At 44.2% G+C, this 24,469-nt stretch overlaps 1 protein-coding gene across 1 annotated transcript in view; it reads right to left on the bottom strand.

Annotated features, from left to right (window-relative positions):
* Nucleotides 1-934: 934 nt before the first annotated feature.
* The window catches only part of CLMP (CXADR like membrane protein), a 126,994-nt gene continuing 103,459 nt past the window's right edge, over nt 935-24,469 (bottom strand). Inside the window, exons 3-7 of the mRNA XM_019035875.4 lie at nt 15,629-15,830; nt 14,797-14,964; nt 14,202-14,324; nt 5,792-5,933; nt 935-4,865 (exon numbers count right to left, since the gene is read on the bottom strand). Coding sequence (XP_018891420.3) covers nt 4,565-4,865; nt 5,792-5,933; nt 14,202-14,324; nt 14,797-14,964; nt 15,629-15,830 — 936 coding nt within the window. The 3' untranslated portion in view covers nt 935-4,564. The remainder of the gene's footprint in view (nt 4,866-5,791; nt 5,934-14,201; nt 14,325-14,796; nt 14,965-15,628; nt 15,831-24,469) is intronic.

Raw genomic sequence — 24,469 nt, forward strand, 5'->3', positions numbered from 1 at the left:
TAGTTGAGTGTAAAGGTTTGAGGATTTCAGGAGGGAAGATGATGATGAATCCGGATCTGTCAGTTCTGATGGAATATACTAACAGTGGCTGGGTTTAAATCCTGGCTCCAGGGCCGGGCGCAGTGGCTCATGCTTGTAATCCCAGCACTGGAAGGCTGAGATGGGCGGATCACGAGGTCAGGAGATTGAGACCATCCTGGCTAACGGTGAAACCCCATCTCTACTAAAAATACAAAAAATTAGCCAGGCATGGTGGCAGGCGCCTGTAGTCCCAGCTACTCGGGTGGCTGAGGCAGGAGTATGGCGTGAACCCGGGAGGCGGAGCTTGCAGTGAGCCGAGATTGTGCCACTGCACTCCAGCCTGGGCGATAGAGCTAGACTCGGTCTCAAAATAAAAATAAAAGTAAAAATAAATCCTGGCTCTACTACTGACTTAACCTCTTTGAGCCTTACATTTCTCACTTGTAGAATGTGAATACAAATATTTCCTTATAGGGTTGATGTGACTATGAAATTGAGACAAAATGTATAATGTACTTAGTGTGACTGGCACATGGTGGCTCAGTAAGTGATGATTACTGTTATTGCTGTTATTTTACAATGACCTCTGTGAAGTTTTTTCCAGATGTATTGGAATCTCTTAGTGCATACTTTTCAGATTTATTTGAACCCCTTAGTGTGTGCTTCTCTGTTGGCACTTCACCTAGGCACAAAATACTTGCTTAGTAATTATGATTTCATTAATTTTGATAAATCCTTAAGGACAGCAACTCTTGGTATCCCCTGTGCAACTTATACCTAGCATCTTGCCTTGTGAGAGAAAAAAGTAATTGGTAAATTCGTGACTGAAATTGATAAATAATAGATCATATTCAGTCTGAGTTCTTCTGTTCTTCTGTTGGCAGCAAGCTGATAAACAAATTTCCATTCCAGGTTATATGAGCTTCAGCTCTCCTACAGTATCACTTTTACTTGTTTATTTTTTAATTGCTGATACAGATGCATCCATAATAAATATTTGGTTTTTATGATGCTGAAACACAGTCCCAATTACAAGGCAACTTAGAAGTTAAAACTGAAACTGAAATATAAACAGCTTAACACCAGAAGGAAGCAAAACTATATATGTCTTTTTGCAACAGCAGTTCCGAAATTGTTTTTATACACTGTAACAACAAAGGTACCAACTTCCTTATTTCACAAATTTAAGTTTGGTTTATATATTTTATTGACATGGTTACTCAATGTCCACATCATTCCATCTGCGTCTTCTTCCTACAAACAGTTTTTCTCTACTATTTGGTTATTTCTCCTTTTTTGTTTCCTATTTCAGAATCAAATTTATTTTACTTTCAAAGTCAGTGGAATATGGTTTGGAACCAGTAGGGCCTCTAACTTAAGCCCAGAACCTGTCAAAGAGAAGTGCAGTATCATTGCTAAGACTTGAACAGTTTATCTCTCAGAATCTTCAGTTCCTTTGAATTTCTCAGCTCTTAGTGTAATCTGTTTTATGTGTTTGTTGTAGACTTCCATTATGGATAGATTTCCAAAATAATTTGGGTAATCAACTGGTATTTTAGCATTCTGGTAACTAACATGTTTAAAAATCTAAGGCTCTTTTTCATGCAAAGGAGACTGATTTTTGCTTTCAAAAGCATAGGCAGGAAACCTTAGATTCAAAGGTAGTAAATAATGATGAGCAAATTGCTAGTGATGATACAGCTGCAGCTTCCGTAGTGTATTTGTTTGGCTCAGGTACTCTAGAAATGAGAATTCTTAGAATTACATAGCAGAAGTGATATGTTGCCTGGATACCACACTACCAGAGGAATAAAAATGTAGTTAGAGTAAGGGGTTTTATATTTTACAATTAGACAGTGTTAGTGTAAGAAGCATTCCAAATACGCCAGTTCTCTTAAACCCATAGCAGACATTTATATGTTAATTCCTCAATGTCTCATTTCCCACCTTTTTTAGAGGAAGAAAATACTCAGGCTAAAACTTTCACCCAAGGATAAACTCCTGGGGACTTTACAAGAATTTTGTTTTTTGCACTATGTGACGACACGATTGTGAGAATTAAATATAGGAGTGAAAAACCAGAGAAATGGGGCAAAATCCCAGATTAGTCTTTCCTCTTTAAGCATCGGCTTCCCATTTTAGAAACATGCTTTCATCACCACATTCAGCATTAATTTTTTTCTTTCCTCTAACCTGCTCTTCTTTTAAAAAGTATTCTGGGCCAGGCATGGTGGCTCACACCTGTAATCCTAGCACTTTGTGGGGCCGAGGTGGGTGGATCACCTGAGGTCAGGCGTTTTGAGACCAGCCTGGTCAACATGGCGAAACCCCATCTCTACTAAAAATACAAAAATTAGCTGTACGTGGTGGCGCACACCTATAAACCCAGCTACTTGGGGGACTGAGGAAGGAGAATCGCTTGAACCCGGGAGGTGGAGGTCGCAGTGAGCCGAGATGCGCCACTGCACTCCAGCCTGCGTGATGAGAGCAAGACTGCATCTCAAAAAAAAAAAGTATTCTGAGCCAGGTGCAGTGGCTTCTAGCACTTTGGGAGGCCAAGGATGGGTAGGTCACTTGAGGTCAGGAGCTTGAGACAAGCCTGGCCAACATGGAGAAACCGTGTCTCTATCAGAACTCCAAAAATTAGCTGGGTGTGATGGCGGGCACCTGTAATACCAGCTACTCAGGAGGACAAGGCAGGAGAATCACTTGAACCCGAGAGGCGGACGCTGCAGTGAGCTGAGATGGTGCCACTGCACTCCAGCCTGGGTGACAGAGCGAGACTTCGTCTCAAAAAAAAAAAAAGTTTTCTACTCTCCCAGAGGTGATCAGTTGACATTTGTGCTAGGGTCCTTGAAGAGCTGATTCAGGTCCAGCATTTGTGCTGTAGGTATCAAGAGTAATCAGAACTATTAAAAAGGCAAGTTATTGTATTGGAGGCTGCTGTTTTCTTTATTTCTCAAACATCTTTCTTCTCCCATTCATCAACTCTTCAGCAGCTATCCTGGTGAGTTATTTTTGCTAAATCTTTCCAAGATACAACTAAAATGTTAGCAGGCACTAGCTCAGCCCTCTCCTGCCACCCACTACTTATTCTCATCTCTTCCCTAAATATTCGTACCCTTTTCTTCCAGCCCAGAGCTAGACTTCTGGAGGCTGAGCCTGGGAAAATACTGAATTTCTCTCATTTTTCACTTTTAGGAGGGAACGGTTATGGCATATACTTGCAGTGCCATTAGAAGCATTGGCAATCCCTGATCTTTTTGATAATTTAAGGCTTAGAATCATCAAAAGTTCCAGGTTCATATCCTTCTAAAATGGAAGAAATGGAGGAAGTTCCAAGTGTGGTACAATACTGAACTTCCTTTTATCCTTCCTTGATTTTTTTTTTTTTGAGATGGAGTCTTGCTTTGTCACCCAGGCTGGAGTGCAATAGCATAATCTTGGCTCACTGCAACCTCCACCTGCTGGATTTTCCTACAGGTGCCTGGCACCATGCCCGGCTACCTTCCTTGACATATTAAGAGAAAACTGATCTAATCTCCCTTTCTAGTCCACCCAGTCTTGCAATTCTGGTTTCACATTTTCTCAGAAAGAAGAGACTATAACGGTATGTTGGGTAATCTTTCAGCATTCCTAGATCCCTTTTTCTCTAGAAGAATTCTTTCTAAGGACGTTGATAAATGACATGTTGTATTTTCTCTTTCCAGAAATATCTAGCAGGAAAGTCCTTAGAGGCATCTGATTTGAGGGGAAATCCACAATTGCTCCATTATATATTTCTAATGTTTGTCAACAATCCTCATAACATCATGAAGATGGAAAGCTCTTCACAATCCTTTGTCACAAATTTTCGTCTCCTTTCATAGTTATTTTGGGCTCAATACAAATAGTGAGATTAGTATAGAGTGGGAGAAACTCATTCACTCTTCTCCATCTCCCACTATTTCAACTCCCCTTGAAATTAATATCCAAACCTTATGACAAATGAAGTTAAGTCAGAATAGAAGACACATGTTTCCTTTTTTGGAGTTTCTTAGAAGTGGTTAGCTCAGTACATGGTGTAGACAGGTGTAATAAGGCTGTGGGTTCTGCTTGACTGTCTGAATAACTGTAATGATCCAATAAGTTTGCAGAAATGCATAGAAAATTTACAAACAGCATCCCATTTCCTCTTGAAAATTGTGAATCAAAGCACTGATACAAAATATCCCACATTAAAAGTTTTAGGTATATTCACCTCACCTTTCCCCAACCTTCTCACCACAGGTCCTGGTCAACAAATAGATTTGGACTCCTGCTTTCCCTTACTCTGGTCTAAAGGCACAATAAGATGCCTTTTTAGAGATGAATCAGCTTACATCCTTTTGCTTGTTTGGTATCGTATAAGGAAAGTGCTCATCTGAATCTGTTCCATGCAGTGCTCACTGCTACTTAGATGACCTCTCATCTGGTTGTGTGGCTGGTGACTTGAGCTCCAATGACGAGAAGAGTCCAAAGACCCTGACTCCTAGGAAAGCGTGGGAGTCAAGTCCATTGTAATTCAGACCGTTTGGAAGGCTCTGCTCTGGCTGGGGATCATGCTGGGTGTGGTTTCTGCTTTGGTCAGATTAGCATGGTGGACTTTCTTTGGTTCAGAACCTCTCACCTCTGGCCCCACTAGGCTGTATGCCTGGGTGGCCAGCCCTGGCTGGGGTGCTGCGTCAGTTGACAGTGTCCGCTGGCTGCGTGAGGCACTATTTGCTGTGGAGCGAGTGGAGGAAGAACCAGAGCGTGAGCTCCGAGAGCCTGAGGAAGAGGAGCTGGGTTTCACAAGACGGGCTTTTGGAGCTTCAGCATCTTCTCTGAAGAGAAAAAACAGCAAAGATTAACACTGGCAGATCTGTGATTGCTTCCAGTATGATTGCTTCCTTCTGAGGTTTCCCAAGCTGTGAACCTCAGATAATACCATCGGAAGGCAACCATTTAGGGTCATAGGTGCTTCCTCGTATCTTAAGACTTAACGCTTGGCTCACACAAATGTATATTTTGTTAGCCCACAGGTCAACTCTATTATACTGGGAGGATAGGACCTTACCATTGAGATGGTCTAGACAGCACTCCTCCTGATTTAGGGTTTGTCTGCATAAACCCATTCATGACCTATAGGCTATGTCCATTCTTCATTGTATGCCCATTATGGGTAGAAGTGAATCAGAAGTAATGTAAATTGAACTGTTTTATGTATATACATATGTACATACTTTTTTTTTTTTTTTTTCGAGACATGCTCTTTCTCTGTCACCCAGGCTGGAGTACAGAGGTGCAATCATGGCTCACTGTAGTCTCAAACTCCTGGGCTAAAGTCATCCTCCTGTCTGAGCCTCCTGAGTAGCTGGGACTACAGGCATGGGCTACCATGCCTGGTTATTTATTTATTTATTTTTCTTTTGTAAAGATGGAGTTTAACTATGTTGACAAGGCTGGTTTCAAACTCCTGGCCTCAAGTAATCCTCCCGCCTCGGCCTCCCAAAGTGCTGGGATTACAGGCATGACCTACCACGCCCAGCCTAATTTAACTTTTAAGTGTTTGTTGAGGATAAGATAGTTTCACAATAAAGTCCAGGTAAACCATACCCTCTGTCCCTAGGCTGGAACTTCCTACCTACCAGGATAATCCTTTTAACAGATTCATGGTTAAGAGAAAACTGGGAACATTTATGTTGGCTGGTCACTATAGTGCTGGCCCTAAAACAGAAGCCCCGTAAAAGTGGGGATGTGGGAGGTTTACCGAATTTCATTAGGTCTCTCTTCTTCCTCATATCTTTCTTTGTCTTTCCTTCGGATTAGCAGCCACACCAAGAGGAAAATCAGCAGGGCTCCAGCCACTATGCCTGTCACTGCTCCTGCAACCATTCCGATGCTTTGTACATCTATTTTCTCAGAAGCAAAAGCACAAGTAAAACCAAACATAAGCTAGGAAATACGTTATTAACTCAAAAAACATAAGCTCTGGACAGAATGAGTATTTCCAGGTTTTTTTTTTTTTTTTTTTTTTTGAGACGGAGTTTCACTCTTGTTGCCCAGGCTGGGGTGCAATGGCATGATCTCGGCTCATCGCAACCTCCACCTCCTGGGTTCAAGTGATTCTCCTGCCTCAACCTCTTGAGTAGCTGGGATCATAGGCGTGCGCCACCACGCCCGGCTAATTTTGTATTTTTAGTAGAAAGGGGATTCTCTATGTTGGTCAGGCTGGTCGCAAACTCCCGACCTCAGGTGATCCACCCGACTCAGCCTCCGAAAGTGCTGGGATTACAGGCGGGAGCCACCGCGCCGACCTCCAGGTCTTTATATCTATCTTCCTAAGTAGTACTGCATTACTCTCTCTTATTGTATGACCAACCCTCTTGATATATTTGCAGTTGTAATTACTGAATCACAGACTTCGCCAGCAAGTGGCCAGGGTGTTTGTTTGTTTGTTTGTTTGTTTGTTTTAAGAGGGAGTCTCGCTGTGTCCCCCAGACTGGAGTGCAGTGACGCGATCTCGGCTCACTGCAAGCTCCGCCTCCCGGATTCACGCCATTCTCCTGCCTCAGCCTCCCGAGTAGCTGGGACTGCAGACGCCCGCCACCACGCCCGGCTAGTTTTTTTGTATTTTTAGTAGAGACGGGGTTTCACCGTGTTAGCCAGGATGGTCTTGACCTCCTGACCTCGTGATCCGCCCGCCTCGTTCTCCCAAAGTGCTGGGATTACAGGAGTGAGCCACCGCGCGAAACCAAGTGGCTATGTTTTAGTGAATAAGTCTGGGTGGGTTCAGATGATAAAACTGGGCTGGGAGAGTAATCATACCATGTCTGAAGATTTGTCAGCCTTAATAGGATAACATTTGGGCATTCCTCTGGCTCTGCCGACTTCCCTGTTTTCTCTAACATCTCTCTTCTCCCACCAGTCATATAAAAGGGAATGTAAGAAAATTTTTTTGGCTGGGCACAGTGCCTCAGGCCTGTAATCCCAGCACTTTGGGAGGCTAACGTGGGCGGATCACTTGAGGTCAGGAGTTCGAGACCGGCCTGGCCAACATGGCAAAACCCCGTCTCTACTAAAAATACAAAAGTTATCTGGGCATGGTGGCACACGCCTATAATCCCAGCTACTCGGGAGGTTAAGGCAGGAGAATCACTTGAACCTGGGAGGCAGAGGTTGTAGTGAGCTGAGATCACGCTACTGCACTCCATCGAGACTGTCTCAAAAAAAAAAAAAAATTTGAGTAGAATAAAAGTTGATTTTTAAAAAAGGAATATAACCTATAATGTTAGACTCTGTGGAATTTGACATTGGATCCTAGAATTTAAGAAGTTAAGGTAAATACAATTTGTAGTTTAGCAATACACCCTTTTTCATATACCAAATATTTATTTCAGTGCCTACCCTGAGCCAGGCAGTTATAGGCACTGTTGAAGACCAGCAAGTTTTCTGCTTTTGTTGAGTTTTCATTCCAGAAGGGAAACAGATAATAAACAAGTAAATAAAGATAATTTCAGATAATGGATAAATTCCATGAAGGCAAAATTGGATGAGTGAATTTTAGAGGGGTAATGGAGGGATACCACTTAAGTTTGGGTGATTAAGACTTTGAGGAGGTGACATTTGAGTTGAGGCATATATGATATAAAGGACGATCTTGTGATTATCTAGGAACAGAGCATTCCAGGCAGAAAACAGCAAGTACAATTAATGTGAGTGGGTCTGGAGCATAGTGAGCAAGGGAGAGTAGAGGGAGATGAGGTCACAGAGACAGGAAAGGACCAGCCCACATAGGTCATGGCAAAAATTTTAATGTGAGAGCAATAAAAGAGTAACACAATCTGAATTATATCTGAGACAGTACACCATTGCTGCTCTAGGGAAAATAAATAGTGGAGAAGTAGGAAAGAAAGCAGGGACATTGGCTAGGAGGCGTATAATAGTGCAGGCTGGAGATCATGATGGATTAGGCTAGGATGAAAGTAATGTATATAGAAACAAGTACATGGATATTGCCTATATTTTGGAAGTCTAATCAACAGAATTTGCTATTCTTTTTTTTTTTTTTTTGAGACGGAGTTTTGCTCTTGTTGCCCAGGCTGGAGTGCAATGGCACGATCTCAGCTCACTGCAACCTCCGCGTCCCGGGTTCAAGTGATTCTCCTGCCTCAGTTTCCTGAGTAGCTGGGATTACCGGCGTGCACCACCATGGCCAGCTAATTATTGTATTTTTAGTAGAGACAGGGTTTCACCATGTCAGCCAGGCTGGTTTCGAACTCCTGACCTCAGGTGATCTACCCCCACCTTGGCCTCCCAAAGTGCTGGGATTTCAGGCGTGAGCCACTGCACCCAGCCTATTTATTCTAATAAAAACAAAATGATACAATTATTTATTTATTTTTAAGACAGAGTTTTGCTCTTGTTGCCCAGGCTGGAATGCAATGGTGCGATCTTGGCTTACCGCAACCTCTGCCTCCCGGGTTCAAGCGATTCTCCTGCCTCAACTTCCCGAGTAGCTGGGATTACAGGCATGTGCCACCACTCCTGGCTAATTTTGTATTTTTAGTAGAGATGGGATTTCTCCATGTTGGTCAGGCTGGTCTCAAACTCCTGACCTCAGGTGATCCGCCCACCTCCATCAAAGTGTTGGGGTTACAGGTGTGAGCCACATGCCCAGCCAAAATTTTATTTTTTAAAGAAATTGGACTTTGGATATTTTTATTTAAGGTCTCAAAGGAATGGAGTTATTTTACCTGAGTAATTTCAAATAGAGGATGCTGTTTTCCCCACTGCCCCAGCTCCAGGACACATAATCTAGATGGATTGTCTGTTAATGGAAATTTAGGTCGCTTTCAATTTTTCACAATGGAAAATAATATATCTCAGTGCTGTGGCTCACGCCTGTAATCTCTGCACTTTGGGAAGCTGAGGCAGGTGGATCACTTGATGCCAGGAGTTCGAGACCAGCCTGGCCAACATGGTAAGACCCCGTCTCTACTAAAAATGCAAAAATCAGCTGGGCGTGGTGTGCGGGCCTGTAATCCCAGCTCCTCAGGAGGCTGAGGCAGGAGAAGTGCTTGAACCTGGGAGGCGGAGGTTGCAGTGAGCCGAGATCGCACTATTGCACTCCAGCCTGTGCAACAAGAGTGAAACTCTGTCTCAAAAAAAAAGAAAAAAAATCATTATTTTCCATATGTATTTGGACACTTGGGGCATGTCTCTAAAAGATAAATTCACAGAAATATTACTGGATAAAATGGAATGCAATTTTGCATCTGAAATAAAATGAATGACTAATTGTATAGTTATATAATGAAATACTATAAAACAATGAAAAATGACATACTCTAGCTATAAGCAACAACAATGATGAGTCTCAAAAATATAATGGGGAATTAAAGAAACCAGACAAAATGGAATGATTCTGTTTATTTAAAGTTTTGAGACAGGAAAAGTAATCCATAAAGTTAGAAACCTGGATTATGGAGAGGTAGCAGGAGTTAGAAACAGGTTCTTTTTTTTGAGCCAGAGTCTCACTCTGTTGCCCAGGCTGGAGTGCAGTGGCACAATCTCGGCTCACTGCAACTTCTGTCTCCCAGGTTCAAGTGATTTTCCTACCTCAGCCTCCCGAGTAGCTGGGATTACAGGTGTGCACCACCATGCCCAGCTAAGTTTTATTTTTTTGTTTTTGTTTTTTTTTTTTTTTTTTTTTTGTTTTTGAGACAGAGTCCTGCTCTGTCGCCTAGGCTGGAGTGCAGTGGCAGGATCTCGGCTCACTGCAAGCTCCGCCTCCCGGGTTCACGCCATTCTCCTGCCTCAGCCTCCCGAGTAGCAGGGACTACAGGTGCCTGCCACCATGCCCAGCTAATTTTTTGTATTTTTAGTAGAGATGGGGTTTCACCATGTTAGCCAGGATGGTCTCGATCTCTTGACCTCGTGATCCACCTGCCTCGGCCTCCCAAAGTGCTGATTACAGGCGTGAGTCACTGTGCCCAGCAAGTTTTGTATTTTTAGTAGAGCTGGGGTTTTGGCATGTTGGTCAGGCTGGTCTCAAACTCCTGACCTCAGGTGATGCACCCAGCTTGGCCTCCCAGAGTGCTGGGATTACAGGCATGAGCCACCGTGCCTGGCCAGAAACAGATTCTTAATCATGATACTGGTTACACAGTTATCTTCACTTTTGAAAATCTATCAAGTTGTACACTTATCCTTCTTCTTTGTATAAGTTTTACTTTAATATATTTACCCCTCAGAAATCTATAGATAAATCTAAATTTATCTATAGATAAATTTATATGTATATGTAATGTATATGTTAGTCAAAAATGTAAAAGCACCTGTTTCCTCATAACCTTTCTAATATAGATTCTACAGTTTTTATATTTACTAAACTGATAGCTTAAAATTAAAAGGGTGATTTTTTTTTTCTCAACCTAGTGGGGAAAAAAGGATTTTTTGGGGGCCTCTTTATTCATGTTTATTGACCATTTTTTATTTCTTTTCCTGAAAACTGCCTGTTACTTTTTTTGTTTGTTTTGTTTTGTTTTTGAGACGGAGTCTCTCTCTGTCACCCAGGCTAGAGTGCAGTGGCCTGATCTCAGCTTACTGCAACCTCCACCTCCCAGGGTCAAGCGATTCTCCTACCTTAGCCTCCCGAGTAGCTGGGATTACAGGCATGCCCAGCTAATTTTTTGTGTGTTTTTAGTAGAGACGGGGTTTCACCATGCTGGCCAGGCTGGTCTCAAACTCCTGACCTCGTGATCCACCCGCCTCAGCCTCCCAAAGTGCTGGGATTACAGGCATGAGCCACTGCACCCGGCCTGACTGTTGTGTTTTTAAGAAAAATTATCAAAACTTGGAAATAGACAAAAGAACTACAGAGCTTGGCAATTTACAACTCTGTAAGGGCAACTTGTAGACTTCTGTCTAGTAGAGATGGAAATAATTTATCCACCAGTTAAACAGATGACCCCAGGAATTAGTCTGCGACTTTGTAGCTCGATGTCAAATCCAGCAATCTGTTAATAGTAATAATAGCTAGTGTTACTGAACACCCACCATGTGTGAAGCCCTGTTCCTAGGCTTGACTGGTGTTGGATGATCTGCCTCTGAAATGGCTCATTCACATGGCTGTTGGCTGGAGGCCTCAGTTTCCTCACTTAAAATAAAACATAAAACATGGGCCTCTGTATAAGGCTCTTAAAGCAGCTGGCTTCCCATAAAGTGAGGGATCTAAGAGAGAGAGGATCTGAGTGATCTGAGATCTAAGAGATCTAACATCTAAGAAAGCAAACTGCAGTGCTTTTGCAGATGCAACATACCATCACTTCTGCTGTATTATACTCATCAGGAGTGAGTCACTAAGTTCAGATCACACTCAAAAAGAGGAGAATGAAGGTGTACTTTTTTTTTTTTTTTGGAGACGGAGTTTCGCTCTTGTTGCCCAGGCTGGAGTGCAGTGGCACAATCTAGGCTCACTACAACTTCCACCTCCCGGGTTCAAGTGATTCTCCTGCCTCGGCCTCCCAAGTAGCTGGGATTACGGGCATGTGCCACCACGCCCAGCTAATTTTCTATTTTTAGTAGAGATGGGGTTTCACCCTGTTGGTCAGGCTGGTCTCGAACTCCCAACTTCAAGTGATCTGCCCGCCTTGGCCTCCCAAAGTGTTGGGATTACAGGTGTGAGCCACTGCGCCTGGACAAAGGTATATCTCTTGAAGGGACAAGTAGCAAATAATTACATGGACATGTTTTTAAAACCACCAGAGTGCAAATTCTGTAAGTAGAATATATAAATACATAATAAAGAACTCTTTCAAATCAGTGGGAAAACAGCTAAACCAAAATAGGCACAGAATGTTGAAGTATAACTTTGAAAAAAGTAAAATACTGATTCTGACAAATTAAACGTTTCATTTAACTTATTAATAAGGGGGCGCTGGGTGTGGTGGCTCACACCTGTGATACCAGCACTTTGGGAGGCCGAGGTGGGCGGATCACGAGGTCAGTAGTTTGAGACCAGCCTGGCCAACATAGTGAAACCCCGTCTCTACTACTAAAAATACAAGAATTAGCCAGGTGTGGTGGCACGCGCCTGTAGTCCCAGCTACTCGCTACTCGGGAGGCTGAAGCGGGAGAATCGCTTGAACCTGGGAGGTGGAGGTGGCAATGAGCCAAGACCACGCCATTGCACTGCAGCCTGGGTGACAGAGTGAGACTCTGTCTCAAAAAAACAAAAAACAAAAAAAAACCACCAACAACAAAAAAACAGGGTGGGGGTTAGGAAAATGTTAAAAGTGGTCCAAAGAGCATTTGAGAAATTAGACAATTTAACAAAGATGTTATGGAGACAATGTAACAAAGATTAATATCCATGCCCTGCTTCCTTTTATCTTTCAACTTGGTTTATCCTGTCTTTTTTCAAGACTCAATCTCTAGATTATAAGCCTGGCATACTATTTATTGCACCAAATAAATTTTAACACTGCAAACATGGCTTGTGGATATAGGATTTGGTTCAAAAGTCTGAAGTTACTAAATTGATTAAGGAGAAATAATAATAATAGCTAATGTTACTGAACACCCACTGTATGTCAAGCCCTGTTCCTAGGCAGTTGTAAGTAAATGTGTTCATTTACTAACTTTTCAGAAAAACTCTAAGAGGCCAGGTGGCGTTGCGCACGCCGGTAATCCCAGCACTCTGGGAGGTGAAGAAGGGTGGATCGCCTAAGTCCAGGAGTTCGAGACCAGCCTGGCCAATGTGGCAAAACCCTGTCTCTACAAAAATTAGCCAGGTGTGATGGCATGTGCCTGTAATTCCAGCTACTCAGGAGGCTGAGGCAGGAGAGTCGCTTGAACCCGGGAGGCAGAGGCTACAGTAAGCCAAGATCGCACCACTGCACTCCAGCCTGGGCGACAGAGCAAGACCCTGTCCAGAAAAAAAAAAAAAAAAGGAAGAAAAGAAAAACTCTATGAGACAGTTAACTATTATTCTCCTTTATAGATTGGGAAATATGCCTAAGGTACTACAGAGTTAGTGGTAGCTGTGATTGAAATCCAGGCAGTTATCTGACTCCACGGCTGATGCTCTTAGTCGCCTACTACTGTCTCTCATCTGTACTTGAAGCAAATCGAATTCTTGATTATAACACATGTACACGTGTGTGTGCATGAGCACATGCACATACGCACTCACAAACACTCTGTGGAGGGGAGAAATCTCATCTACTTGCCTAGAATGGTAGTGGCATATAACTAACTAGCTGCACGGTTTTGTTTTTGTTTTTAGGAATGGTGTTTATTTAGTACTCTCCTGGATATCGTGAATTTCTTTAGGGGGCTGGCTAATTCACATGTTTGTAAATACAGAGTCAACTGGTGTGTTTTTGTTTTTTTTAGTTGGAGTCTCGCCCTGTTGTCCAGGCTGGAGTGCAATGGCACCATCTCGGCTCACTGCAACCTCCTTGTCTCAGGTTAAAGCAATTCTCCTGCCTCAGCCTCCTGAGTAGCTGGGATTACAGGCACGCATCAGCACACCTGGCTCATTTTTTGTCTTTTAGTAGAGATGGTGTTTCACCATGTTGGTCAGGCTGGTCTTGAACTCCTGACCTCGTGATCTGCCTGCCTTGGCCTCCCGAAGTGCTGGGATTACAGGCATGAGCCGCCACGCTGGGCTGGGTTTTTTTTTTTTGTTTTTTTTTTTTGTTTTTTGTTTTTGTTTTGAGAGGGAGTCTCAGTCTGTCACCCAGACTGGAGTGCAGTGGCGTGATCTTGGCTCACTGCAACCTCCGCCTCCCAGGTTCAGGAGATTTTCCTGCCTCAGCTTCCTGAGTAGCTGAGATTACAGGCGCCCACCACACCCAGCTAATTTTTGTATTTTAGTAGAAACGGGGTTTCACCATGTTAGCCAGGCTGGTCTCGAACTCCTGACCTCAACTGATCTGCCCACCTGGGCCTCCCAAAGTGCTGGGATTACAGGTGTGAGACACTGTGCCTGGCCAGTCAATTGTTGAGTGGTCTTTGCAACTACTGAATTTATTTTGGTGATAGCCATATCCTTCTGGAGATAAAGATTTTGACCTTAACCTTACTCTTACTTATGATTAGAATGTCTTAACATTGATCTACAATGCAAAAACAAACAGAAAAATGAAACTAAAACCTCTTTGGATGCTTACACTGTACAGTTACTCGCACCACACAGCTTTCCTTCCCAGCTTCGTTGCCTGCTGTGCACTGGTACAGTCCAGAGTAGGACATCGTAAGATTCTGCAGCAGAACTCGCCCAGGGTGGTTGTAGTCTGCACAAGCAGAAAGAATGACTGTAAATCCCTTTAGTGATGGTATCTATATTTATTGTTTACTTTATTGTATCACTGAGCTGAGATTCCATAATACTATTTGATAAGAATGAAATGATGGAAAATATATCCTTTGGGAACATGAGAAGAAAGGTAAACATTTTTTTTAAGTTGTAGCACATCCTCAAAAGTTACAAAAGATTGTGAACATTTAAGGGATACTAAATATAATATTTAGATATAGTGGATTTATGTAGTACATTTCTTCCAATCTCTTTTACTACTTTTACATGTCATTTGAGGAAAGGAAAGACAGATTTTATGTTCTAGTTAATGGATTTTAAAAAGGGCAGTTCAGGAGGTTCAGCAGGGTATTTCAGGTCACATAGTGAGTTGCTGAGAAAGCTGATTTAGAGCTCACGGATAGAGGACTATTTTGTTGGCTCAATAGATCGGTAGGAAGATGACTTACCAATCCTAGATTTGGGAGGCAGACGTTCATCCTCTCCCTCTTTCTCTCGGATTCGCTGCCAGTAATACACAATGGGCTCCGTGCCAGAGGATGACTCACACTGCAAAGTCAGGTCACTTCCTTCTGTCAGCTCTCCTTCCAACTCACACTTGGGCTTGGATGGTCTCACTGGCAACAGCAACAACAAGCAAAAGTGTAGTGATTCAAAGATCCCCAAACACCAGATTCAATGGAAAAATTATGTCCTATTGAGTTGCTTCTCCAGCCATCCGTTTTGGTCAACTTTTGAGTGGGGATTCAACTAGCCTTGCTTTACACTACCCCCAGCAAAACATCCACCTCCATCCCCTAAGCACACATACCCGCAACTCTGGTGGTGCTGTTTTAATTTTTGGGGCAGAGGCTGCCTCATTACTTCTCAAAGAAGATACATTATTATTGGACATTTTGGGAAAGTTGAGCATGGTTTTACTGATACAGAAGTGTATTAATTTGGAAGCAATTAAGTAGAACTTGGTAGCTCTTGCTGTCAAAAAACAGAAATGAATTTGAATCATATCTGAGAGACTTAAATATGAAGATCCCACTTAAATATTAGAGAATATGCTTTGTAATGGACAACTATGGAAAATTGCTCTTATATTTTCCTTTTTTATTATGGCTATAATACAGAAGATACACATTTCTTTCCAGGGAACTGGATGAGGTGACCTCTGAATGTGTAATACAAAGTACTGAACATGATGTTTTGTACCACCGTGATGCATATGGCTATCCCTCTTAGATACCTTAGAAATAAGCTGTAGACATTCACTTTGGCATCCTATCTTACCTAAGACTTTTAAGATGACATGGCTCCACACGTAGCGCCCTGAATTCTTAACCTTACAGGTGTACCGGCCCTCATCACTGGGCTTCAGAGGTTCAATCTGCAAGGAGGCATCTCCTGCCAGGAAATTGGAAGCAAAGGCCACTCGGCCCTTCTGTTCCTCAGTCAAGTTATTGTAGACATGACGACTGGAGTAAGTGATCACCTGTGGGATAGACCGAGGCAGAGTCAAGCAGCGTAACTCTCAGCCTGCCTTTCCTGATGGTGTGAAGAAGAGGAAAGGGAGTACTCCCAGTGGCACAAAGTAGTCAAGCCTGGGGCTAAGAGTCCAAGAGACCTCTGTTCTAAATAAAAGTTAAAAATACAGTACATTTGCACCTAGGCCTTGCCTCTCCTTCCAAAAATAATAACACTTCATGTTTGTGTAGCATTTTTAGTTATAAAGTATTATTAAGTGCTCAGAACCACTCCATCTTACAGGTAAGGAATTTGAAGTTTGACTTACATACTGAAGTTCACACAGCTAAGTCAAGGAAAGGAGGAAAATGTGCAAGTGTAGAGCTATGCATATATTAAGCATAGACTTGTGAAAGGAAAAGAAACCTCGGGACCCCTCGGGAAGCCAAAGGGAAGGTCGAGCTTGGAACGATGTCGGCAAACCTGCCTCCCATTCTTTTTTTTTTTTTTTTTTTTTTTTTTTTTAAGTATTTGAGAGACTTCTATGAGACAGGACTGTTTCCTTGGTTTTATTTATTTATTTATTTATTTTTGAGACAGTCTCGCTCTGTCACCCAGGCTGGAGTGCAGTGGCACAATCTTGGCTCACTGTAACCTCTGCTTCCTGGGTTCAAGCAGTTCTCCTGCCTCAGCCTCCTGAGTAGCTGGGATTACAGGTGTAACCACCATGCCCGGCTAACTTTTGTATTATTGGTAGAGACAGGGTTTCGCCATGTTGGCCAGGCTGGTCTTGAACTCTTGGCCTCAGGTGAGAGGGGGCCACCCTCCTTGGCCCCCCAAAGTGCTGGGATTACAGGCATGAGCCACCACGCCTGGCCTGCCTTCCATTCTATTCCTGAATAAGAAATAAGATAGCTACAAAGATAAAAAAAAAAAAAAAAAAAAAAAAAGCTTACAGTACTCCTGCACAATTTGCCCACAAGGTGACTGCTTGTGGACAAAGGACAGACAGAACTCACAGTTACCCCTCTGCACACATGAGATAAATGCATATCTGATTGCTTCCTTTGCCCTATTTCACTAAGCTGGACTAATTTTTTTTGGTTTTTTTTTTGTTTTTTTTTGAGATAGAGTCTTACTCTTGTCGCCCAGTCTGGAGTACAATGGTGCGATCCTGGCTCACTGCAACCTCTGTCTCCTGGGTTCAAGCAATTCTTCTGCCTCAGTCTCCTGAGTAGCTGGGATTACAGATGCATGCCACCATGACTTGCTCATTTTTGTATTTTTAGTAGAGCTGGGGTTTCTCCATGTTGGCCAGGCTGGTCTTGAACTCGTGACCTCAGATGATCTGCCTACTTCAGCCTCCCAAAGTGCTGGGATTACAGGCGTGAGCCACTGCACCTGGCCCTAATTTTTTATTTTAGTAGAGATGGGGTTTCACCATTCTGGCCAGGCTGGTCTCAAAGTCCTGACCTCAGGTGATCCACCCTCCTCGGCTTCCCAAAGTGCTGGGATTACAGGCGTGAGCCACTGCGCCTGGCAAATCTTTTCTTTGGTTCAAGTGGTTTATAATCAAGTGAGATTAACAAGGAAAGACTATTAAACAGAGAAAAAGAAATGATTTATTTGAAATAGTATCAAGGAGAGTGTCCCAGACAAGTTGGTGGCATTTGAGCTAGGCTTTGAGAGGCAAGGAGAAAAGGCCTGGAGGGAGCATTCCAGATACACAGAAGGGCACTAAAAAAGGCATGCAAGCATATGGGCGTCTCCCAGGCACATTTCAGCTGCAGCTGTTCCAAATTGTTTCACTCAAGCCTTCAACCCTGCCTTTGATCACGTGATGCTCCACAGCTCTTCAGAGCCTTTCCTGAGAAGGTTCTCTCAATCAGATAAAACCTATGAACTCTGACCCAGAAAAAACTCATATTATTTTGCAGATAATTCCATGGGGTTCTAGCACTCAAGGGAAAGCCCTGTGCTTTAGGCACAGATGGGGAAGAGCTAGGATCACAGCCCTTCTCCTGGATGTGGTACTTGTTTGTTCTAAATATTTGTGGGGGCCAGATGCGCGGTGGTTCACGCCTGTAATCCAAGCAGTTTGGGAGACCAAGGCTGGTGGTTTGCTTGAGCCCAGGAGGTTGAGGCTATAGTGAGCCAAGACTGCGCCACTGCACTCCAGCCTGGGTGACAGAGTGAGACCCTGTCTCAACAAATAAAATTTAAAAAAAGAAAAAAGTGTAACCGGGTGCGGTGGCTCACAACTGTAATCCCAGCATTTTGGGACGCCAAGGCGAGCAGACTTGAAGTCAGGAGTTTGAGACCAGCCTGGCCAACATGGTGAAACCCTGTCTTTACTAAAAAATACAAAAATTAGACAGGTGGCCTGGCGTGGTGGCTCACGCCTATAATCCCAGTCCTTTGGGAGGCCGAGGTGGACAGATCACCTGAGGTTGGGAGTTCAAGACCAGCCTGACCAACATGGTGAAACCCCGTCTCTACTAAAAATACAAAATTAGCTGGGCGTGGTGGCGCATGCCTATAATCCCAGCTACTTGGGAGGCTGAGGCAGGAGAATTGCTTGAACCCGGGAGGCGGAGGTTGCGATGAGCCAAGATCACGGCATTGCACTGCAGTCTGGGCAACGAGAGCGAAACTCGGTCTCAAAAAAAAAAAGAAAGAAAAAAAAATTAGGTGTGGTGGTGTGCACTTGTAAACCCAGCTACTCAGGTGGCTGAGGCAGCAGAATCACTTGAACCTGGGAGGCAAAGATTGCAGTGAGTAGAGATTATGCCACTGCACTCCAGCCTGGGCAACATAACAAGACTCTGTCTCAAAAAAATAAAATGAAATAAATAAATATTTGTGGCTGGGTGCGGTGGCTCATGCCTGTAATCCCAGTACTTTGGGATGCCGAGGCGGGTGGATCACGAGGTCAAGAGATTGAGACCATCCTGGCCAATATGGTGAAACCCTGTCTTTACTAAAAATACAAAAATTAGCTGGGTGTGGTGGCATATACCTGTAGTCCCAGCTACTAAAGAGGCTCAGGCAGAAGAATCGCTGGAACCCAGGAGGCAGAGGTTCCAGTGAGCCGAGATCATGCCACTGCACTCCAGCCTAGGGACAGAGTGAGACTCTGCCTCAAAACAAGACAAAACAAAACAAAAAAATGTTTGTAGGGTGTTGTTGGCCCCACATCCTGTTGTACTCCATAGGGTAGGTTTCGTTTCGTTTCTTTTTTTTTTTTTCTTTGAGACAGAGTTTCACTCTTTTTGCCCAGGCTGGGGTGCAATGGCATGATCTTGGCTCACCACAACCTCCGCCTCCCGGGTTCAAGTGATTCTCCTGCCTCAGCCTCCTGAGTAGCTGGGATTACAGGCATGTGCCACCAGGCCCAGCTAATTTTGTATTTTTAGAAGAGACGGGGTTTCTCCACGTTGGTCAGGCTGGTCTCGAACTCCTGACTTCAGGTGATCTGCCTGCCTCGGCCTCCCAAAGTGCTGGGATTACAGGTGTGAGCCACCATGCCCAGCTGGAAGGGTAGGTTTCTTGGCAGGTGGTAGAGCTGCCTTAGTAATGCAAAATTGCTGGGATAGTTGGAAAAGAAGGAAATGCGTTCACAACAGGAAAAAACTGGAAGCTCTAGAGTTTGTCTCCATTCAAAGACTGAAAGTAAGGGGGCCTTACACCTGGAGATAAGGCAGGTAAGCTTGGAACACTTACTAGGTGCTCTATTAATGTTTCTCTTTCTTTCTGATTTGTCCATATTTCCCCCGGATGCATAATCACCTACAGTGAAGTCAGTTTGTACTTTCTAGGAGAATGAGAGAGGCAAAACCTACAAGACAGTGAAGCACTGGGTAATTTTTAGGAACTTTGGGGTTTTGTGGGCTTTGAGAGGTGGGTGACCTTTTTGGCCTGAGAGCTTTGGAATTTCTTTCTTGTTTATTTTATTTATTTATTTTTGAAATGGAGTTTCACTCTTGTTGCCCAGGCTGGAGTGCAGTGGTGTAATCTCCACTCATTGCAACTTCCGCCTCCTGGGTTCAAGCGATTCTCCTGTCTCAGCCTCCCAAGTAGCCAGGATTACAGGCATACACCACCACACCAGCTAATTTCGTATTTTTAGTAGAGACGGAGTTTTACCATGTTGGTCAGGCTGGTCTCGAACTCCTGACCTCAGGTGATCCACCTGCCTTAGCTTCCCAAAGTGCTGGGATTCCAGGCGTGAGCCATGGCGCCCAGCTGCTTGTTTATTTTAGTATTTGGGTTAGCATCCAGAGATGCCTTCGTCTTGAAATATATATTTGAATTTGAAGAATCTTAGTAGCTGTGGTCCAAAGTAGAATCAGGCTGCTTTGGACTGCTAGAACAGTACAGCAAGCACTTTCAAACTGTTTTCAACAGACTCACATTAAGAAATACATTTTTCTGGCCCGGGGCTCATGCCTGTAATCCCAGCACTTTGGGAAGCCAAGGCAGGCAGATCACTTGAAGCCAGGAGTTCCAGACGAGCCTGGCCAACGTGGTGAAACCCCATCTCTACTAAAATTACAAAAATTAGCCAGGCATGGTGGCGCATGCCTGTAGTCCCAGCTACTCAGGTGGCTGACGCAGGAGAATTGCTTGAGCCCAGGAGACGAAGTTTGCAGTGAGCCGAGATCATGCCACTGCACTTCAGTCAAAAAAAAAAGAAACACGTTTTTCTTCATGACACAGCATACACATATATAACTGAAACATAAGTTTCATGAGCATATGTGCAGTATGCTCTGATATTGTCTAGTCTATGTTAAAAGAAAACAAAATGACCAGGTGCAGTGGCTCATGCCTGTAATCCCAGCACTTTGGGAGGCCAAGGCGGGCGGATCACAAGGTCAGGAGATCAAGACCATCCTGGCTAACACGGTGAAACCCCGTCTCTGCTAAAAATACAAAAAATTAGCCAAAATATTAGCTGGGTGTGGTGGCGGGCGCCTGTAGTTCCAGCTACTCGGGAGGCTGAGGCAGGAGAATGGCATGAACCCAGGAGGCGGAGCTTGCAGTGAGCCAAGATCGCACCACTGCACTCCAGCCTGGGTGACAGAGCGAGACTCCATCTCAAAAAAAAAAAAAAGAAACAAAACAAGGCTGGGCGCGGTGGCTCACACCTGTAATCTCAGCATTTTGGGAGACCAAGGCGGGCAGATCACCCGAGGTCGGGAGTTCGAGACCAGCTTGACCAACATGGAGAAACCCATCTTTATAAAAAATACAAAATTAGCTGGGCGTGGTGGTGCATGCCTGTAATCCCAGCTACTCGGGAGGCTTAGGCAGGAGAACCCAGGAGGCGGAGGTTGCAGTGATCCAAGATCACGCCATTGCACTCCAGCCTGGGCAACAAGAGCGAAACTCTGTCTCAAAAAATAATAATAATAATAATAATAATTTCTTATCATTTAGGATCCACTAACTGGTTGTGATACAGATTTTGAAAAAACGCTAGGCTGGGCATGGTGGCTCACGCCTGTAATCTCAGCACTTTGGGAGGCTAAGGTGGGTGGATCACGAGGTCAGGAGATTGAGACCAGCCTGGCCAACATTGAAAAACCCCCATCTCCACTAAAATACAAAAAAAAAAAAAAAAAAAAAAAATAGCTGGGCGTGGTGGCACGCACCTGTACTCCCAGGTACTCAGGAGGTGGAGGTTGCGGTGAGCCAAGATTGTGTCACTGCACTCCAACCTGGCAACAGAGCGAGACTCCGTCTCAAAAAAAAAAAGAAAAAACACTGTGCCAGGCCGCAGTGATTGGGATTGCTGGCTGGGAGGTCAAATGATCTCCAAACGGAAGCCTCTCCACTGACAGCTGTGTGCCTGGCTCTGATCACTTATCCTTTCTAAGCCTTAAGATCCTGAACTATAAAAGGGGGCTGTGTTACTTCATAGGATTTTTGTGGGAATGAGATAGTAAGCACTCAAGTGTTAGCATTATCATTTTTATTAGCCTGGTTCTGGGTTCAAGAAGGCCCCTAAGGTTTTAAAAATTGTTCGGCCCAATACCCAAAGAATACTAATCATTCTGTTCCCAGAAAGAGCTGGGTCCGGTTGCATTTTCTCATGGCCCAATAACGAGAAGCAGACAAACTAGGAAAGAAGGGAATTTATCACTGTAACTGGATACGGGGAGAAGGTTGGAGATAATTCCACCAGACCAACTCAAAAGTGTACAATTTTCTTAGTGCTTATATAGGTTGGGGTTATGTGCCTCTGTGCAGTACAGCATTTGCCTAAGTCTATAGGTAACTATTTTGTTTCAACTAGAAGGTCAGAGGCCAAAAAATGCTTGCTAAGTCTGATTAAACTGCGAGGGTCCCAGTATCTTCAAGGCCTATCTACTGTGGTACTGGAGTGATTCTTTTCTTTCTTTCTTTCTCTCTCTCTCTCTTTCTTTCTTTCCTTTCTTTCTTTTTTGAGACAGAGTTTCATTCTGTCACCCAGGCTGGAGTGCAGTGCCACGATCTTGGCTCACTGCAACCTTTGCCTCCTGCGTTCAAGCGATTCTCCTGCCTCAGCCTCCCGTGTAGCTGGGACCACAGGCGCATGCCACCACGTCCAGCTAATTTTTGTAGTTTTAGTAGAGATGGGGTTTCGCCAGGTTGGCCAGGCTGGTCTCAAACCCCTGACCTTAAGTGACCTGCCCACCTCAGTCTCCCAAAGTGCTGGGATTACAGGCATGAGCCACCGTGCCCATCCGGAGTGATTATTCCTATCTTATCTCATGTACAGCTTGGTCTGAAGAGCTGCTTAGACTTTCCAATAAATCTATTCAAACAACGGCCTCTGTTACCTTGACTGTCTCAGATTTCGACAACCCAAGACAGGTCCTGGCACCAGGAAAGTGAGACTGTCTCCGTTATTTTGACTTGCTCCAGGATAGGGAGAAGCCTATGCACGTCTCCTACTGACCATATGTTTATATTTCTAGCTTTGATGTCTGGGCACCGATTTCCCTAGGTTTAATTATTTGCTCAGTGTTAAGGCAGTGCTATGGAAATTTGTCTGTGTAACTGGAGTGCTGTGCAGGCCTGTCTGTGTGACTGTCATGCAGGCCCATCTGTTTGATTGTTAGGGAGAAACGGCCTGCTACAATTCCACACATTTGTGTAGCAAAACTACCCTGGCTGAAAATCTGTTTCCCATCACCTGTGCACACTGATGAAGGCTTGGCCTTCTGAATGTTACACCTATGCCAGTGCAGTCTGGACCATACCTCATTTTTGACTCCTGCCCTCACATCTCTGAATCTCGTTGTCCCCAAACCTGATGTTTCTTGATTCTGAATAGTGTCTTCTGATAGATCTCGGCTTTGATTATGCAGTTTTTTCTTTCTGAAATGCCTTTTCCTCTTCTATTTTTGCCTCAATAACACCTATATAAGGCCTCAAGATCAAGCTCAAGGACCGCTTTCTGTATATAGCCTTTCTCGACTCCCCAGTTAGAATGGTAACTCCCTGCTTCAACCTGTGGTGTTTGGGGCATACCGCTACCATAGTGCACAGTACGTTCAGGTAGGTCTGACTCCATCTGCTTTTCCTCGTTTTCCCTAAAATCTTGTCTCCACACACACACACACAAAGACACACACTTTTTTTTTTTTTTTTGAGACGGAGCCTAGCTCTGTCGCCCAGGTTGGAGTGCAGTGGCACAATCTTGGCCCACTGCAACCTCCGCCTCCCGGGTTCGAGTGATTCTTCTGCCTCAGCCTCTCGAGTAGCTGGGACTACAGGCACACACCACCACGCCCGGCTAATTTTTGTATTTTTAGTAGAGACTGGGTGTCACCATATTGGCCAGGCTGGTCTTGAACTCTTGACCTTGTGATCCACCCGCCTTGGCCTCCCAAAGTGCTGGGATTACAGGCGTGAGCCGCTGTGTCTGGCCACATTTTTCTTTTCTTTTTTGAGACAGAGACTCGCTCTTTTGCCCAGGCTGGAGTACAGTGACGCGATCTCAGCTCCCTGCAACCTTCGCCTCCTGGGTTCAAGTGATTCTTCTGCCTTAGCCTCCCAAGTAGCTGGAACTACATGTGTGTGCCACCATGCCCGGTTAATTTTTTTGTATTTTTAGTAGAGATGGGGTTTCACCATGTTGGTCAAGCTGCCCTTGAGCTCCTGACCTCGTGATCTGCCCGCCTCGGCCTCCCAAAGTGCTGAGATTACAGGTGTGAGCCACTGTGCCCGGCCTGACACACACTTTTTTTTTTTTTTTTTTTTTTGAGATGTTGTCTCATGCTGTCGCCCAGGCTGGAGTGTAGCAGTGTGATCTCTGCTCACTGCAACCTCCTCATCCCGGGTTCATGCGATTCTCCTGCCTCAGCCTCCTGAGTAACTGGGACTACAGGCACCCGCCATCACTCCTGGCTAATTTTTGTATTTTTAGTAGAGACGGGGTTTCACCGTGTTGGTCAGGTTGGTCTCGAACTCCTGACCTTGTGATCTGCTGGCCTTAGCCTCCCAGAGTGCTGGAATTACAGGTATGAACCACCACGCCCGGCCATCACACACCTACTTTTAAGAGACAGTTCTCACTGTGTTGCCCAGGCTGAGACTGTCTCAATATTTAATGAAGAAAAAAGGGATAACATGCAGGCAAGCATCTGACATCTTTGGAAAGGTGAAATTATACAA

The sequence above is a fragment of the Gorilla gorilla genome, chromosome 9 (genome assembly GCF_029281585.2).
Source record: "Gorilla gorilla gorilla isolate KB3781 chromosome 9, NHGRI_mGorGor1-v2.1_pri, whole genome shotgun sequence".
NCBI lineage: Eukaryota > Metazoa > Chordata > Mammalia > Primates > Hominidae > Gorilla > Gorilla gorilla.